The sequence below is a fragment of the Zonotrichia leucophrys genome, chromosome 3 (genome assembly GCF_028769735.1).
Source record: "Zonotrichia leucophrys gambelii isolate GWCS_2022_RI chromosome 3, RI_Zleu_2.0, whole genome shotgun sequence".
Lineage (NCBI taxonomy): Eukaryota > Metazoa > Chordata > Aves > Passeriformes > Passerellidae > Zonotrichia > Zonotrichia leucophrys.
Genome location: NC_088172.1, coordinates 59,818,862 through 59,837,831, shown reverse-complemented (window position 1 = coordinate 59,837,831; position 18,970 = coordinate 59,818,862). Strand labels below are relative to the sequence as shown.

At 40.1% G+C, this 18,970-nt stretch overlaps 1 protein-coding gene across 1 annotated transcript; it reads right to left on the bottom strand.

The window, feature by feature from the left end:
• Window positions 1-1,715: 1,715 nt before the first annotated feature.
• OPN3 (opsin 3) lies at window positions 1,716-18,939 on the bottom strand. The gene is made up of 4 exons (XM_064706977.1): window positions 18,475-18,939; window positions 7,212-7,531; window positions 6,024-6,275; window positions 1,716-3,521 (listed from the first exon to the last, which is right to left on the bottom strand). The coding sequence occupies exons 1-4, from the start codon at window positions 18,824-18,826 to the stop codon at window positions 3,252-3,254; spliced, it is 1,194 nt and encodes a 397-aa protein (XP_064563047.1). The 5' UTR covers window positions 18,827-18,939; the 3' UTR covers window positions 1,716-3,251.
• Window positions 18,940-18,970: the final 31 nt, after the last annotated feature.

Sequence of the window (18,970 nt, the reverse complement as noted above, 5' to 3'; positions counted from 1 at the left end):
CAGGCAAGGTGGCCTTGGGCATCAGGCGAGTGGAACTCAGAGGCTGCAGCGCTTGCCTGTGGCAGAAGAGAACGGAGATCAGCTGTGCACTTCTCCCTCCTGCTTTTCTTCCCACGATTGCTGCCACAGAAGGAGGGACAGGGGCATGCACAAGTACCAGGCTAACCCCAAGGGGGCACCTACTTGAAACAGGCATTCCCATCCTCTGGGACAGTTCCAGCCTCACCCTCATCCTTTTTTCCTTCATGAGAAACAACAACACTCCCTAAGTGTGGTGACATTGACAATATCTGCAGTCAGGTATTTTGTCAGTCTAACTGAGATGTTTGCATGTACATCAAATAAAATCTTCCACTATCATAGCCAGATTTTACTCATCTCTTACCTCTGGATATTAGACAAGCAAATTCTGTTCTTGAGCTGAAGGTTGCTTATATAAGCCAAGGATAAATGTATTCCTAAAAGCTGCTCTTTCTGGGTGGTTTAGCACAGTACAGTCGTTGCATATCCATTTCACTTAGCTGATGCAGTATTCTAGCAGGAAACAGCAGCAGGAGACCAATGTTATGCAGGGCACAAGCAAAAGGGGTATGCTTGTGAATACTGATCTCCTGACTGATGTAATCGCTGTGATTAAAAAAAATGTCTTAATAGTATAAGGCCCAACTCTTCTGCATGAAGTCAGATACATTCAGAACAAATCTAGTTTCTTCTTGGAGCTGAAAAAGGAGGAAGGTCACATGGTTGTGGAGCAGATCTGTTGCCATCCAGCAGTTTCTTGCCTCCATGGGATCCAGCACAGCAGCAGAAGCCCCAGGTAGGTCAGTGGGCACCACTTCAGGATTCATGACAGCCTCAAAGCACAGGGTGAGAGGGGATCCCTTCCCCAGCATGAAGGAGATGCTGAAATGCCTCCCAGCTGTCCTGACACACCAGGTGCTGGGAGGCAACAAGTAAACTGAGGTTTCTGCATTTGCAGATTAAAAATGGTACTTAAGCTAAATCATTATATGTATTTTTCTATTAATGCACAAAATCAATGAAACATCTGTAAGAGAAATTATTTGGTTCTGAGATTATCGTGGTACTCAACACACCTGTAATTTCCCTTTGCATGACAGGATCATGAATGCTATTACCAACTAGTTTATTTAAAATCTTCATTAATTATATACCCTGCTTATCCCTTCTTATCCTTTTGTCCTTTCCATTTTCTCCTTCTCCTATATCCAAGTCTCCAGTTCTGTTACTCAATGAACAACCAATTCTTCAAATGCTAATTTTAATCATCCTTTGCCTGCAATGGGAAAGGTCCAGCATCAGTCTTTCTATCCACATTGTAATAAATTTTTCTGTTGTGACAACAGCAGAATAGACCAAAGATGGATTTTTAATTTTTTAAAAAGATGATGAAACTGTGAATAACCTGATGCTACTCAAAGACTGATGGTTACAACACTTAAATTCTGTAGCAGGGTGCGATTTTTGAAGCAGTGCTGCAGTAAGTACAGGAAATAGTTATTTTTAAAAGATGAGCAAATAGGACTGCAGCACACTAACTTCACAGAGCCACACTTACAAAGCCAGTGACAGGCTACAGGAAAAAGTTACCCCCAACAGTTCAAGAAACGTAGTTTTAGGTTGTTAATTCAGCCTACAGCTCCAGGGACACTGACACTCAAAAAGGCATTGCAAGGGCATCACGGTAGGGTGTCCACATTGCCAGCTCCACGCGTTCTAATCTCTTAATAAAAATTCTTCATTTCATGAAAGGAAATGAAAACTCACAATTTCAAGGAGTGTCATTTCACAGTTTCAGTCATTCCATTCCATTCTGTTGTTTTCACTTCATTTCAGAATTTCTTTTTTTTCACACTATTTAGCAATCTTGGGGCTGTAGCTGAGATCCCCATTTATGGCCCTAATCTGCAAGGTGCGAAGGCAGAAATGTTGTGCCTCCACTATAATTATCTTGTTATGCATTTTCCAGCCCCAGTGTCCCTGGAACTCTGGGTGTAACGGCATCTTGTCACTGGGGCTGGGGTTTTGATCACCATGGGAGGTCCAGATTAGAAAGTCGTAGGAGCAGCCAAGTTGGTGCCCTGTCAGGATTGCCTTGGCATGCCTTTTCCAGCCCCAGTTTTCCTGGAGCTGTACGTTCTGCAGCTCTCTGAACCCTAACCCAAACCCTAATGGCAGCTTGTCACTGCTGCTGTGATCCCCATCACCGTGGCTGGCCCAGATTCCAAAAGTGTAGAGTGATCAATCTCAGTACCCTGCTGTGATGGAATTTCTTCATTTCACAAAAGGAAATGAAATCTCTTCATTTCACAAAAGGAAATGAAATCTCACCATTTCAGTATCACTTCATTACGTTTTGGTTCATTTCTCTGCACTTCATTCCATTCCATTTCAAAAATTTAACTTCTCCCAAGAATTTTCATTTTATTTCAATTTCATTTCACTTCCTTATATTTCCTTTCTTTGTCTTCTCCCTTAACTTCATTTGTTTATTTCTTGTTTCACTTCTTTTCATGAAAGGAAATGAAATCTCACTATTTCAAAGAAAATAATTTCATGAAGTTTCAGCTCATTTCACTGCACTTCAGAGTACACCTAAGATAAGAAATTTACCAAAACTTCTAGTGTTCCATTTTCATAAATTGTTACATGATTGTCAGTGTGGTAAATATGTTGTACATCAACTAATAAAGAATCACACACTGTTATTGTTAATTACTCAAATTTTACTTTCATAAATATGAACACTGGGTAATTTTTCTTTACAAACTCTCTACCTGATCTTTAGAAAGGCCAACTGAAATACTATAGTTTTCTCAGGTCATAGTACTTCCCTTCAAGCTGTATCCAACAAGCTACAGATCATGTCCTAGTCAGTGGGGAAAAAAATATTTCACTGAGAACAAAATTATATAAACAAGATCCATTTAATTATTCACTGAAGGCTCAATATTCAGAAAACATTAAAATACCGAAAGTTCTGAATGGCAATCATAAAATATGCTTTAAGAAAATTCAAAGTAATGACATCCATCAACAATTTTAGCAGAGATTTCCGTACTGTGACCAAAAGTGAACTACTTGGAGAGCTTCAGATGCTGAATCCCTTCAGTATTTCACAGCTTAAGAATGTGGTTTCCTTTGGCAGCCCACAGACACTGCCCCTGAAACCATCTCCAGCCTCAACAGTCTAGTGGCTGAAATCCATCTCATTCCCATGTCTCTTCAGCTCATCCCTGCAATGGCTTTACTTGGATGACATTTACTTTTGTCTCATTGTGTTTACTGCTGTCATCTACTTGCTCGGTGTCATCACTGGTGATTATAAAAATGACAGAGGAAGAGCTGAAAGTCACTTTCTTCTTTGGCCTGTCCCCTGCCTTCTGAGACATAACTATGGGTCGTATTGGTTTGTCACTCCCTGTGGCTGGTGTCTCTTTCATTGTCCTCTGGAATCTCATCAGGCGGAAGCACAGGAGTTGCAAAAGGCAGCGTCGAAACTGCAAGAGAGAATAAACAGAATTATGTTCACCTCCCTAAGCATTCACTATCTACAAGGAAGTGAAGGACACAGTACAGTAAAAGACTCAAAATAAGAGACTTCTGCATATCTTGTGAGTTAGTTTCAGTAATAAAACATGCTGCCTTTGTAGTGGGTACTTTTTTTCTCTACATCTGAATAGGATCACTGAGCCAACAGAGGGCACTGAAATGCAACTGGATATTTTACCAGCTACAAGCAAAAGACAAGAGAACTAGGCTCCAAAGTGTGCTATAGGTTTTGTTTCCATATTCAAAATCACATATTAAATCCAGCAGGGAAAGAATATTCTCACAAACACTTCGCAGGAGTATACAGAGGGAAGGAACAAGGGGAGGAAGGGGATACAAAGGGACTTGTTCTTCCCTTTAACCTAACTCCAGGGTGTGGAATTTTAACAAAAGTATTTAATGTCACAGATGTAAAATGAAATTTCAATGGTTAGTAGCAGAGAAGTCAAATGTTCCCACTGAATATGGCTGGAACAGAAGTCTTTCAGATAACCAGCAGCTACCTATGACACAGGAAGTCTGTTCTACTGTGTGACTTAATAATGTGAGGAATTCAGTGAATGCTCACACCAGCACACAGAATGGAAATTTGAGTAGTAGCACTGTATTAATTCTCTAATTATGGTCTCTGCTTCAACAAAACAAAGATCCAGGTATAAGAGTGAAAGATGCATTCATTCAGTAGCTCCATATCTGCACACATTTAAAGCATGATGTTTTGGGGAAGAACCCTGGTTCTACAAGCAACCAGAGGGCAACTTCCCCTTTGTTTAATAACCTGTAACAAGAACTGCCTGGAAAGTATGAAGAAGACTTCAATCAACAAACAAAAATACCAAAAAAAAACCAAAACAAAAGCAACAAAAATCCCAAACACAACAAACTCCGGGAGCAGGTGGGAAATAATATACATTTTCTCTGAAAAGGAGGTAGGACATCTCTTTTTAACAGCCTTCCATTTAGCAGTGTTAAGGATTACTCAGTATTATCCTGCATGGCCAGTACCTCTGTTTTCCTAGATATCATGCAAGAAGCAATCTGACATGCCAAGTTAGAACAAGGTTTTGCTGTAGAAAATTAATCCTACTCTGACACAGAGAAGGCAATAGGTCTGTCCTGTTGGGAAAGGAACGTAGCTAATTACAAGCTCTCATAGAAGGATCATCTCAGAGAAAGAATGGTCATGTGGAAGCCTTGACAACTTCAGAGGTAATGGTCTACCTCAGAGTAGCAGAGAAGTTAGAAAGTACAAGCATGTTAGAACAAGTTCAGATAAAGGAAGGTTATTATAGAGAACTTGTTTCATTATTCCTTCTGAGGGTAAAATAAGCAAAAAACGTTAAGCAAAAATACTATCGTTTTGTGCCTCCTAATCTGGGATTAGACGCAAGAGAAAAAAACTTCACAATGCATCTCCAATAAACACGTTCAGATGATTGACACATATCCTGCCTGTGTCTTTACTGGCCTTATACCTGGTACAAGTTCAATTTGCTGCTGGGTATCAGAACCCACAAAATGTTTTTCAGAAGAGATACTCAGCCTGACAACTAGGTACAGAGTCAGTGCCAGTGTATTTAAAAAGTCACTCTGTTGAAAAAGCCTTTCTGAACATGACTGTTGTTAGCTTCCCATATCCAGGATAACTCTGATATTGTGCAGCCGTGTAACTGCGCATCAGCCTGCTGTGAAATGAGCTGTGGGAGAAGAACAAGGCCACATTGGAGGCCTCCTGCTTTTACTCAGGAAAGCATTTAAGCTGCCCCTTGCCCTGGGTCCTGACCTGAGCTGCTCTCAGCCTTTGCCTGGCTGCCCCTGTGGCTGACCAGACCCACTGGCTTGGCCTCCTTGTCCCTACAGGCTGCTGGCTGGCCCACGCTGCTGCCCAGCAACTGCAAGCCAGTGTCAGAAACCACAGAAAATTCCATCTCTATAATGAGTTTAAAGGGAAGGGAAACTCAGCAAAACCCCTCCAGCAATCACTCATGGCTTTTTACCCTTTGTCAAGGGATTCTATTAAACTCCAGATACTTTTATACAATTTTGATTTCAGAAGTTTACAATGTGCATGGTACACTCCCCATATCAGTCCTTGTGTTGCTATAACACAGAAGTCAGAGACAAGTTTTTTTATTCCTAAAAAATAAACACTGATTATTATAAACTTCCTCTGATGCAATTCTACTGTGGTAAAGGAGTGATTCAGATGAGGTCTTCTACTAGCAATCCATTTCACAGGTAAATTCTCAAAACTAGACATTCTGGCACTCTTTCCTGTCCCTTTTGTGATTTAAATGTTTGAATTAGCAAAGCAAATTAAATTTATGATCTGGTGGTATTTAAGCACCATCAGGGATTTTATTTCTTCTAGATTGTTACCATCTATCCTAGCTGTTGAAATTTTTAAAAAAAATTCAGAATAAAGTATATCAGACCTTTAATGTACCTACCTTTCTACTCATGAAGATATAGATAACCGGATTATAAGCAGTGCTTGACTTGGCAAAGAAAGATGGGATGATAGCTACTGTTGGAGTTACAAGGTTGCTGTAGCCATATGTTATCAAAAGGGAGACCACTGCATAGGGCATCCAACAAATAAGGAACGTGGAGATCATCAGGAAACACATTTTAGCCACCTTCTTTTCATATCTTAGAAGTTTGATCACTTGAATTGTCTGGAAATCTTCTACGCAGCGAAGCTGTAGAGAGAAAAAAAATAGTAAAACAAAATAGCCTTATGTTTTACTTGAACCTGAATAGTTCTACATTTATTTATAAGAAACTGACTCACTCCCTTAGTTGAAGGCACAGACACCATACACCTTGTCTTTTAAACCACAATTCTTCTGGAAGCTTACACGATGTTTCTCAGATTTTATTCCCTACATTAAGTGTAAAAATACAAGCTGAGAAAAAATAGAATAGCTAATTTACTAGAAAACAACAAATGCAGAGATGGAAAAAAGCATGCTGCAGTTATAAGTACTTTAGAAAAATCACTTGCCCTCTGCTATTGCATAAGCAAATTCAGTTTACATTGGTGGTCCTTTGTCTGACTACTTAGACAGTCCTGTAAATTCGTGGAAAAAATATCTAGAGAAAAAAAAATCATAAACAGATTTCTCTGTACTGCTTTGCCACATAGTATGTTACCCTACAATCATGAAATCTCTAAAGCAGAATACTAGGCAGCAGGTTCCCATATTACCTGAGTCATGAAATACGGAAAAGATGGGACATGAACATACTCCACAAATTATCCATTCTGCCAGTACTGTTGACCATAAACTTGAGTGGGTCCAGACTAACTACCCACAGAGTATGAATCATTACACTTTCTCACACTAAGGATTTCTATTGAATTTTCAGGTGAGGATCTGATGTGATTAGTAAGTATTAGCCCTTCCCTACTTCCTCCCAGTAAAACCACACAACAAACAGACCTCAGTAGCTCTCAGCTGGTTCTCTCCCAATCCTACAACCTATCTAGTGGTACCTGACATAGACGAACATCAAATTTTCAAAAGTTTAAAAGGGAAGTGAGAGTGCAAATTTGGCTTGGATCCAACCTTCATATACAGTTTCAACATTTTTTCACTGTCAATATTACATTAAGGGAAGTCTAACTAACTTACCATTCTTACTGCATGCAGAATATGGCCATAGCAATAGGCCATGATCCCAACAGGTGCTACTAGACAGCCAAGGAAAAAAAGGAGCACAAAGGAGGTATCATTGGGGTCTTTTGACTTCCAGTCCACTGAGCAACCTAAGCCATGAATTTCCAGTGTGTATCTGTTCCAGCCCAAAAGAGGGGCTCCAGTCCAGGCCAGTGAGTAGAGCCAGATGTATGTGATAGCCCGCCACGACCACGAGAAGTCAATCACCTTCGCATGCACCACCCGAATGTAGCGCTCGTAGGCAAGAGCAGTGAGAGTCATAATGGAAACAATTCCTGTAAAAAAAATAAAGAAAATCAAGTAAATTATTCACAAATACTGTAAACAGGACTGCACTTTTCTTGATAAACAATTCGTTTGCTAGCAGTTTAACTCAAAATTACCTAACTCACATTATGAATCTAACACCAATAAGATTTTTTGTGCATTACTCACTAACTACTAAGCCAAACAGAATCACCAACTTCAAAATACTCAGAGTAGGATGCTGACATCTGATCCAGGATGTACAATGGCTAAGAAGTGGGACAAGGGAAAAAGAGACTAAGCCAATGTAGCCATGATATTTTCTGAAAAATCTTTTCCTCAGGATTTTTTCTCCTGAGAAGCTGAGAGGCCTCAGGAACAAAATGTAAACAATGATTATCTGCTGCTGAGGAATGCAACAGGTGGAGCTGTGATTGATCTCATGTGGTTGTTTCTAATTAATGGCCAATCACAGCCCAGCTATCTGGACTGTCTCGGTCAGTCACAAGCCTTTGTTATCGTTCTATTTCTATTCTTACCTAGCCTTCTGATGAAATCCTTTCTTCTACTCTTTTAGTATAGTTTTAATATAATATATATCATAAAATAATAAATCAAGCCTTCTGAAACATGGAGTCAACAGTCTCATCTCTTCCCTCATCCTAAGACCCCTGTTGACACCATCACAAGCCAATACCTCTTCCTAAACATTACTTCATTCAGTGACATAGCGTGGTCCAAGGTTTGGGGTTTTTCCTGCTGGCAGTTGCTGTTATATGTTCCCTTGGGGTTTGTGGTTTCTTTTGGCTGTTTAGGGTTTTTAAAAGAAAAAGCTATCATATAAAACTGAGATAATCAGCAATTAAAAAATCTCTTAGAAACTTAGAGAAGTGAGAGTTGAGACTGAAATTAAAGAAAGCCTTCAGCAACTGAAAGCAGAGATGTGCACCTTTAATGTGTATAAAATGACTAGAATAATTCCAATTTATTTCAAGATATCCTGGAAGTCTCTGCATTCCAAGAAGAACCAGGAAGGCAAAGCATTGCATTGCTGAAGGTGTCCCATCTGAAAGACATTCAGTTATTTTGAGTGTCCTTTCCTATCTTGCTGTTTTCATAAAAATATCAGTCCTTGTTTATTTGTGCACTCTCTTCTGTCCACCTCAAACCCAGTACATAATTATTAACATGTTATGACAGAAATCATACATTATCTTCAGCTCCCAGTACTACCCCATCCAGACGCTTTTAAAATTTCTTGAAGCTAAGGCATTTCTGTCTTGATTAGAATATAAGGATTTCAATGGTCTATAACACTTGATGATCAAAACCCAAATTGTCCATCAGGCAACTTCCAGACACCTGAAATCCGTTATGATTCAGTCACCAAGTTCATAAACACAGGCTCTTAAACAACAAAAGGGTGTATTTCACAGCATTGTGTGAGATTATACAGATATCTGTGTCTAAGTCTGTACAGATTTTATCTAACACGAAGCACAACTATTTTTTCATGCATATGCACAGCACTTCTCCAAGTACATTCATATGTTCCATAAGCTCTAAGAAGGTTAATTGTGCAGATTTCACTACCAAAGAGAGAACAATCATCATATACTCAACAGGAACCTGATCTCACTTTGAAAAAGAGTAAACATTTATTTCAGATAAATTAACAACAGCAAAGAAGGAACAGCAACATGAATTTTAGCAAGACAAATAAGAGTAACAAAATCTAGAGAAACACATAGCCTCTCTATATTCAACAGCAAAAGCAGTTTATTATTAACCACGTATCTCACAGTAGGATATCCTTTAGGATTCTTAAAAAAATTACTTTATCCTGTAGTTATTAAAAGATTCCCTTTTTATAAGAGGTGAGTTAGAAAGTTTTCTTGATTAAGGGAATTTCCCAGTCTAAAAGAAAATGTGCCACACTGTTTCATATATCTCTTTAAAATGAAACAATTTTTAATTTTTTTTTTCTAGTTATCTTTCAACTTTCATCATGAAAAGATGTAGACATTGTTGGCAATGAAGTAACCTTTCCCATTTAGTTTTGTAGGGCTTTTTTCCTTGTATAAATCATTGCTGTACAATTTCACTCTCATAGCTTGAAATTGGACTAGCAAATGTGGGCAAAAAGGTTTCCAAAGACCTAAGGCTGGGTTTGTTGGTGGGTTTTTTTAAAATGAAGTTGAAAAGTCCATCATGCCTTTTTTGGTGACCTAACATGCTGAAAATACATCGAACAATGTGTACCTAAGCAAAATATTAGTAGGCATTAGAAAATAACTACAGGATTTTATAGGTACTTACACTGGCAAAGGTAAGTGCTTTATTCAATCAAAAGCAGTCTACTTCTTGAACACAAGTTAAGGCAACAGGTTCCCCTTCCATTTCTCTTACCCAAAGATTAGGAATTAAAAAAGTTTACCTGACAGTTATGATAGTCATCTACAGACATGTTTATGGAGGAAAATCACATCACTCAGCTAAAGGTTCTGTTAGCTTATATAGTGCACTGCAGCTTTGTCTGAGCAGGGAAGAGAAAGAGCAGCTCCTCAGGATGATGAGACTGAATACCTAAATTAACCTTTTGCTCCTTACCACCTTTCTTCATCGAATGGTATTCAATGACTAATGTCCCTGTGTGGTCTTAATACTTCCCCATCCCTTTTATGAGTGCTGAATTCTAGCCATGGCAAAGTAATCAAAAGCTCCCATGCTTGGCTGAAAGTACAGGTGTTCACAAGCAATAATTTCCTAAGTCCTTGACATTCTCAAGGAAGTCATTGAATGCTCAGTATCTCTAAAAATCAGTATGTGCACATTTGAACAATGTTCTATCAAGCCTCTTTCAGTATAAAACCACTGCTCTTCAAAGACATACTTGAATTTTCCTCCCTGAACTGTAAATGGGACCTTGGACAGCCTGTTGGACAGTATGCACCAAAATACAAATCCCTGCTCTGTTGGTATTCAAGGAGCGTCTGGCAGCACGCAGACACTGAGGCAGGAAATGCAGGTCACAGCACAAGATATATATGATTTATGCATGCTTATAGCTGCATTTTTAATGTTTCATTCCGTTTCTGTAGTCTAGTGCAGAGGAAAGCACTGAATTTTACTTCCCTCCCTGCCCCCACTACTCTACAGGAGCTTTTCTGGAAATTATTACATTTCATCCTGAGTTGCATATTTTAATATGATGAAATGTGTGCTGATTAAAAAAGCAAATCTGTTACAGAAAGCCATTATGGTTATTGTTTGGCTATTAGCCCCCTCTTAGCAAAAATACAGATTTCAAACCAATTCAGCCATTTCCACCTTTTATCTGAAACAAATTTTGTTCTGCTTCTCGAGGTACTGGAGATCTACATATTTTGATTCAAGGCTAAGACTCAAGATTCTGAGAGCTGATTTACTCTACCAGCAATTCACTTTTTCTAGCTCTTTCAGAAAGACTCTACTGCCCAGTGTTTACAGAGACTGCATGTCTGATATACAGATTTTTATCTCAGACAATACCCCTATCTGTATGTGCTGATTATAAACATAAACACTCTTTGTGTTTAGGAACTGCTGCTAGTTTTAGCTCTGATTTAAGCCTGGGCAATTACCCTAGCACAAATGGGGTAATTCCCATTGAAGCTGCAGATAAATGTAGCAAAACTGAAGTGTCTTCTTGTTTAAGCCACTAGTTTGCAATTTCTGTGTTGCAACTCTTCTTCGCCAGCAGCCAGCCATACACAATCAGGGAGCAGTGACAAGCCACTTCTTGTTATTTGGATGTTTATGAAGAAAATTCTCATTTTTGCCATCTTGCATTGTTTCCCCATTGAAATACTGCACTTAGTGTAGATTTTATTATGTACCATATGTGCTAATTATCTCTTCCATATTCTGGACTTTTTCAGGAGTCAGTTATGGATACATCATTAAATGCTTCAATCTACATAGTGTAGAAGAGAAGACTGTAAAACATAGCTAAACTGTATTGTGTTATACCATACAATGTGTATATTCTGAGTTTATAATCCTTAGTAAAAAGAAAAATATTGCAGTGCCTTCAGAACTGAAGTGTTACTTTCAATGAGTTTGAAGAGTTGCAACAGCTTCTGTCCTCTCCATGCAAGGTACACCTTATTTTCATATTGAGGCCCTGCCCCAAGCATGGCCTATAATTTGGTCAGAGGCGATATCAAATATTCCCAAAGTCTGAGCATCTCTACAGAGCAACTGCAGCACAATGTAGCAAATAAGATCCATTTCTGAGACAGACTGTGGCTTCTGTAAAAGGGTGAGGAAGAGGTTTTACAGCAACTTCTGTGAGCCAGAGAGAAGTTTGATAAGAGGATCCATGTTTACCCCTGAAAGAATTTTCTACCAAGGTTGTTGACATAGAAACCAAGAAAGAAAGAAGGATAAATAAGAGAAACCTGCAAGCAACAGCTTATTCCAGTAAGCACTTTCTTTGTCCTTCATGACCAATGAGTAAAGTGTAAACTTATGAGTTTTGTAAGACTGTATAAAAAGCATGCATGCTATAATAAAAGCAGTGTGAAGCCTTCTGAAAATGGAATGTGCTGCTTTGTATTGTCTTCATTTCAACTACAACAAAAAGGCATATTATTTTCTATATCAATTAATCCTCTCCCTACATTCAAATGCTGAATGACTATTTTGCATACCTAATCACAGAAGAAAGCCATCCTTCTGCAACCCCTCCTCACCTCTTTTCACATCTGAAAAGCCAGACAGCAGAAATTGAGCAGAAGAAATTTCCTGTCCATGGCAAGAAAAGGTGTTATTGCACTCTCTGGTTTTGTACTACAAAATATATAACCAATCTATCTGAATTCAGCAATTAGGCATTGCAATAAGATTTAGGCACCAGCTATTTATCACTTTTAATTTTACAAATAATTTTAACATCTGCGTTCAAATCTAGAGAGGTGAAAAATCCCTTCTCTTAGACATAACATACTTCAAGTATGTTTTATATGTAGCTGTCCTATAAAATTATGGTGAAATAAATCACCTCTTCCAGATTCAATATTCCAAGTGATTAACTTACTCAGGGGGAAAAAAAAAGCTAAAGCTAAAAGCATGCTGATTGAGCCTCCAGCTGTTTGTAACACAAGATCCTAAAACTATCTGCTGAGTAACAATTGAAAATGCTTTTAGTGAGATTAAATCAGTGCATATAACATACATGGGTAATGCAAGAGGGTGGCACAGGACATCACTGTCCCTGTGCAGGGAAGAGCCTTGGATGAACAGGCTGTAACTGAAGCCAGGTCCACAGGACACTCCCAAGCAAATAATCCCTACTTCAGTATTGGTGGGTGTGGGTGTGGTGGTATCACCTTGCCTTGAAACAAACAAATAAACCTCAGCTGTACACACATTAGCTTTTCACAGGAGAGTAGGGTCTGTAAAATTCTTATAGTTTTTCCCATCCTCTAATTCACATTACTGGAATGGAGTATTCACCCAGATATCAACATTGATTTGGTAGCTCATTGAGATCTAGCTGCTGCATACCAATGGTAATTTGTCCAGGAGGGACATAATATTTTAAATTAATTTTACATTAAAAGCTGGCAGTGTTTATTTTACCCTTACAAAAACAGCTTGCAGTTAGGAAAGACAGAGGTCTCTAACCACATTTCAATAACAGTAGCCTTTCAATTGCAAAGAAGGTTTAATGAAAACAAAGCCTACCCTAGAGTACAGCCTGACTATGCAATCTTCTGTCAAAAGATGGCCTTAGATACAGAGTTTTGGTGCCTGTTCCTCTAGACCATTCCTGTTTTCAACCAGTTTTTCCACTCCTTTCTTCAACTGCACAATGAAACTTAGAAGGTGTTCGAACACCAGTTCTGGCCAATGGTTTAGCTGCCATTACTTTTAGCTGAAGTGATTTATGCTTGAGGGGATATGTGTGTAGGCTCCATGTGACAAGAGTAGCTTACCTCAAACCCCTCAGGCCGTATTTCAGTATACAGGAGGTATTAAAGCAGACACCCACTGCCTGAGGGTGAGCAGTGCACAAATTTCTCTTGTGCACATCAAGTTCTGACAGCCACTGTCATTCAAAAAAAACCCTTAAATATCTGTGAGAACCCAGCAGATACACACAAAGATCATGACATCCTGACGCTGTATTTCAGAACTACCCTCTTATCTGAAGAAAGAAGTTATCTATGTCTGCTAACCAAGACTATTGGGTATATTTAGCTGTCAGGCATCTTCTCTAGAAATCATAACCAAAAAGCTATGCCTTCAGTGATAGCACACCTCCCAGACATGAGTTGTGTTGCTAAATCAGATAAAGAGATTACACAGATCTCTACTGCTTATGGCTTGGGTGACTACAGACAGGGAAAGAGTCAGAAGCATTTTACATTAAGAGAGAGTGGCAAATGCAGTAGGGCCAGCATAGAGCTGACTGCACACCTCCATAGAAAGGTGACCCTCATGGTATAAATACAGCACTTAACTGATGTGCAACTATCATATCACACCAGGATGCACCATCTGTACCAAAATAAACACTGGAACTCGCTGGAACAAAATTAAATGGGGATTAGTGTCTAAAACAGACAACTGCGTCAGGAAAGCTTACCCTAAGACTTGTCAGGTAATTATTTATGTTGTTTTCCCTACACTAATATAAGAGGCGCTAGGAATGGCTTTGAAGTAGAGAAAAAAAGCCCTTCTTGGGGCCTCTGCTATGAAGACATGTACCTAAACTGTATCTTGACTTCAGACTCTAATGAGTAAAAGAAAATAGGGACTGTGATGAGGACAGATGCTCAGTAGTCAAAATGATCAGTTTTGCACTGTAGCAAGCAGGTCTCTGCACCTTCTAAAGGTTCAGTGAAAATCTTTCAAGTCACAGAAAACAGAGGCAGTAGCACAAATATCAGCCTCTGAGCTGTGCAATGCAACTCAAGAGCAGATATTACCACATGGGCTTGTCTCAAGAGAAAGTTATGATAATACAGAGAAGTAGACTGTAGAAGTAGAACCATTTTATGGTTTTTGTGTTCCTTACAATAGTCTACTTCTGCACCATTTAACCATTTTTTAAAAGCCATTTATTCCTAGACAGTAATCTGTAGTTATGCTGCCATCTTCTTAACTTAAAATTTTCAGACTGTGAGCATCTGCTTACAGTGCCTAAGTTCCAGATCTCACCACGCCTCCAACTGGCTGACAAAATGAGAAGCACTCTTACGAAGAAAATGCTCAATTCTTCAATGCAAAATTATTAAAATTGTAGAGAGCGCCCTCATACATGTGAGGGGGTAAAGAAGTTGTCATTATTCTGTAATGAAGGCTTCTGAAAATATAGATGCTACCAGTTTATTTTAAGCACAAATGCCACCTATGTATTTAATCATGTTGAAATCCTTAAGAGGAACACAGAAATACCTTGATCTCAGTTTTCAAAACAGTATGAGGAAAACCATTGTAACAACACCTGAAAATTTAAAATAAAACTGCTGAATCATGTTTTTCACCATGATTCCTGATTAACTACAGTAATTCGGAAGAATCTGATTTTTAAAATTTGTTGAGAATTAGCTCTGAATTTAAAGTAAAAACCCATTAAAAAATAAAAGCACATTTAATAATTTGTTCCAAATTGGTTTACTATCAGTGAAACCTCTCATTTATAAGTCAATACATGCAGAGAAGAACTTCCAACACGTATTGGGTCTTAGGGGCTGTTCTTCTGATTAAAAAAGATGCATAAGGATGGAAAGTAAGACTGAACAGCCTTCAGGCCTGAAGGGCTGGCACAGAAAGCTCACACAGCAATGTCCAAGTTCATGCCCAAGAATGAAATCACAAAGCTGTAAAAAAAGAGGTTTTGGTCATCTCACCTAAATTTGAGCCAGACTGGGCCCAACCCCAGGACACAGCCACACCACTAAAGTAGCTTCACGTGATTTGTTATGGTTTCATAAACTCCATATCCACAGTATCAGAGCTACCCCCACTTTATTCCAGGAACATCTTTATTATGTCATTGTGGCTTCGTGAGTAATTAACACTGCAAAGCTGTAAGTACTCTTCTTAGTTAATGAGAATTTCACTTTTGAAAGCCATCAATTTCGTATGTCTTCTGATCAACAAATGTACTTCACATTCCCAAAAGTTCCTGACGAGAGTGTTACACTTTCAGAAGCACTTGTAAGTAATACACAAGTAAGACTTTACATTACTTTCCCTACCACCATCACCTCAAGATAACAGGTGACTTGGGCTGTTACATACAAGAGAAGTATATTTACAAATGCAATACCTGGTTGCTCTGAATGAAATCTTTAATCAGTGTCTTCACCACTACGAGGGGAAAAAAATTACAGAAACAAACAAAAAAAACCTCCCCCTAAATAAAAACCAGGAAAAACCACCAAGAAAAATCCCTCCCCACCCAAAAAAAAGTCCAACCAAAATACCTAACCCCAAACAACAACAACAAAACAGGAACAAAACAAACAAAACAACAAAACGGGAACAAACAAACAACCTTCAAATTATACTATTTTTTTCCATAAACACATTACAAAATTAAAATAGAAGCCATGCTAGCAAAAATCCAGATGGCTAACAGAGTATGATGCTACCTACAGGGCATCATTTATAATTTTTTTTTTCCTCATTGACATGCCCCTGTTTTCCTATGCAGGTGGGGAACCACTTATCTTCAAAAGCAGGAAGGAACAATTCTATTTCTAGATGAGAATATGAAAACAATACTGGGGAGGTTAAAATCAGACATCACTTTATCAGGTTATGATTTAGAATATTCAATTATGATAGCCAAGTTAAATATTTTCTATTGCTTTACATGGCAGCTGAAAAAAGTAAACTAAAGCATCATTCCTGAACATTTAGTTGTGAATTTACTATCCACTTCCCTATGATCAACTGCACACAAACACACACTTTTCTAATATTAATAGTAATAAAAAATTCTTCCCAATGAAGCACATTGTGGAGGAGGAACATAGCATGAGTAACCACAGGAAGACATAATTTTACAAACCATAGATTCTAACTTGACTGCTCTCTAGACAAGGCCCATGAATTTGCCTACATTTCTCTTGAAAAAAAAAATTCTTAAAGAGAGGGATGCAGGAAATCATCAACACTAAATATATCTATAGCAACAAATTATGTAGCATACCTCAAAATAAACAGAAATTGAAAGTCACATGTGATCAAGCAATTTCCTTGCTCATTTATATACCTCATTGTTTCTATTTCTACTATTTCAGAAGATGGTACGAGATTATTACAGTCTGTTTTTTTACCCTTACTACATATCTCATTTTTGAACCTATATAGAAAATGCTTCCATCGAAAATAATAAGTATAATATAGAAGAGATAAAGAACAGAATTGTACTTTACATCCCCTGGGTAAGATTAACATTCAGTTGCTTGGCAGCATCTGTTTGGCAGACAAGTACTTGAGTTTCTCAACAGTTTGAACAGGCTGAGCGATGGAGACCACCTCATGCCAGTGAAGTGCTCTAGTACTTTTCGTGATCCCAACAGCTACACAAACACCTGAGATCTGTGCACTGCAGAAATTATCTGGTACCAAACACTGCACAAATGATTAACTACATCCTGCACCCACCATAACTTTCAAGACATAAAATTTTTGCTGCACTATGCGGCAGGAATCAAATCAAGCATGAGAAATCATGCACCTTCACACAGTAGCCCACAAAATGCTGACCATAGAGCCATGTGAAACAAAAGTCATGTATGCTGGAAAGCTACAAAGCTTACTGAAGACTTTAATGTATCACCTCAGAGTCAATTTCAGTGTATAGTGCACTGTGATCCACCTCTAACTTATAGATCTCTGCCAGAAGATGTATCTAACATGATGAGCTTTAGATTTCATTACAGGTTAGCCAAACATTTACTTTCACCATTAGAAACACGAGTCTCTTCTTTTGCAGCATCCTTTACTGGTAAAGAAAAAGCAACATTCCTTTTAAGAGGCTGCATGTACATAGCTGGACTGCAACCTATTCTTCTGCTGACTTATGCAAAGGGTAGGTATTCATTTCAGGAAGGAAAGCAGTAAAGAGCTTACAGGTTTTGAAAATGGAAATAGTGTAAGTACTCCTCCTGCAGCGCTAACATTTCACAGGAATCAGTGGTTTCCCAAAGCCCAACTGCGATACCATAATGACTGAAAGATGGTATCCGAATTTCGCATATAGATAAGGAAATTTAAGGTACTGCCTCACACCTCGTAGCTTTATAAAGACACAAGTCGCAGCACTGAGAAGGCTGCTGGGGAACAGCTTTCCACCTGTTCCATGGAGGCAGAACACTGCTGACCCTACACCCAGAGTCATACGTGCCACTTATCCACAGAGTGCAGCACTTCCTCCAAAACACAGTGCTTTATACTCATGAATTCTGCGCGTCACTCGGTCAACTGGAGACCTCTTCTAACAGCGCTGCTGCTCTTTTCCCTACACGTCCCATTACACCTTACACAGGCAAAGGCGGGAGGTCGGAAAACTGATTCTGGAATAATTTCTCTTTTTGCTTCGGGTCGTTTTCTCCAGCACTGTCGCTTTTTGGTTTTTTTTTTTACAAAAAAGCGCCGGCTCTCCTCGCCCCCACCCAGCCCCTCGCCAGGGCGGCGACTGAACCCCCTGGGCCGGACTGCCTCGGGGCAGCGGCCGGGATGCGGCGCCCGGGGCAGGGGGGATGGAGCGGCTGCGGCCGGCAGGGAGCGGTTGGGGCGGTTGGGAAGCGGGGACGGAGCGGTTGGGGCGGTTGGGAAGCGGCAGGGACACGCAGGGATGGGGCGGTTGGGAAGCAGGGACAGGGCGCGGTACCGCCGGTACAAGCGGCCGAGGAAGGACCCAGCAGGACAGGGAGGGACAGGCGGCGGCCGCGGCCCCAGCACTCACCGAAGAGGCTGCTGCTGAAGCCGTCCCAGACGCAGCCGGCGGCGTCCCACACCCAGCGGCTCCTCAGGCAGGACATAAAGGTAAGGCTCACGCCGAAGACGGATACCAGCAGGTCGCTGAGGCTGATGTTGACGAGGAAGAGGTTGGTGGGCGTGCGGAGCCGCTTGAACTTGTAGTAGAGCACCAGCACCAGCAAGTTGTTGCACAAGCCCAGCATGCCGATGGTGGCGACCAGGAGCGCCAGCAGCTCGTAGGTAGCGGCGCTGAAGAGGGGCCGCTCGCCCGGCACCTCCGGCTCGGGCGCCGCAGGCTCCGGGCGGCTGGAGGTGCCCGTGCCGTTCGCCGCGGGCATGGCTCCCGGCCGGAGCGGGGCTAAGGCTCCCGGCTCGCTCCCAGCCCCATCGCACGCCGATGCTCCGGGCAGGAGGAGGAGGAGTCCCCTCGGCCTTCCCGCCCACGGAGGGCGCGCCCTCGAGTGGCTTCGCCCTCGCCTGCC

What these genes read in the sequence shown, in the direction of transcription:
- OPN3 (XM_064706977.1), bottom strand. Translation starts at nt 18,826, where the DNA reads ATGCCCGCGGCGAACGGCACGGGCACCTCCAGCCGCCCGGAGCCTGCG. An exon ending in CTTCAGCAGCAGCCTCTTCG is followed by an intron (nt 7,532 to 18,474) that starts GTGAGTGCTGGG and finishes TTTTTTTTACAG; the next exon opens with GAATTGTTTCCATTATGACT. An exon ending in ATATCTTCATGAGTAGAAAG is followed by an intron (nt 3,522 to 6,023) that starts GTAGGTACATTA and finishes TCTCTCTTGCAG; the next exon opens with TTTCGACGCTGCCTTTTGCA.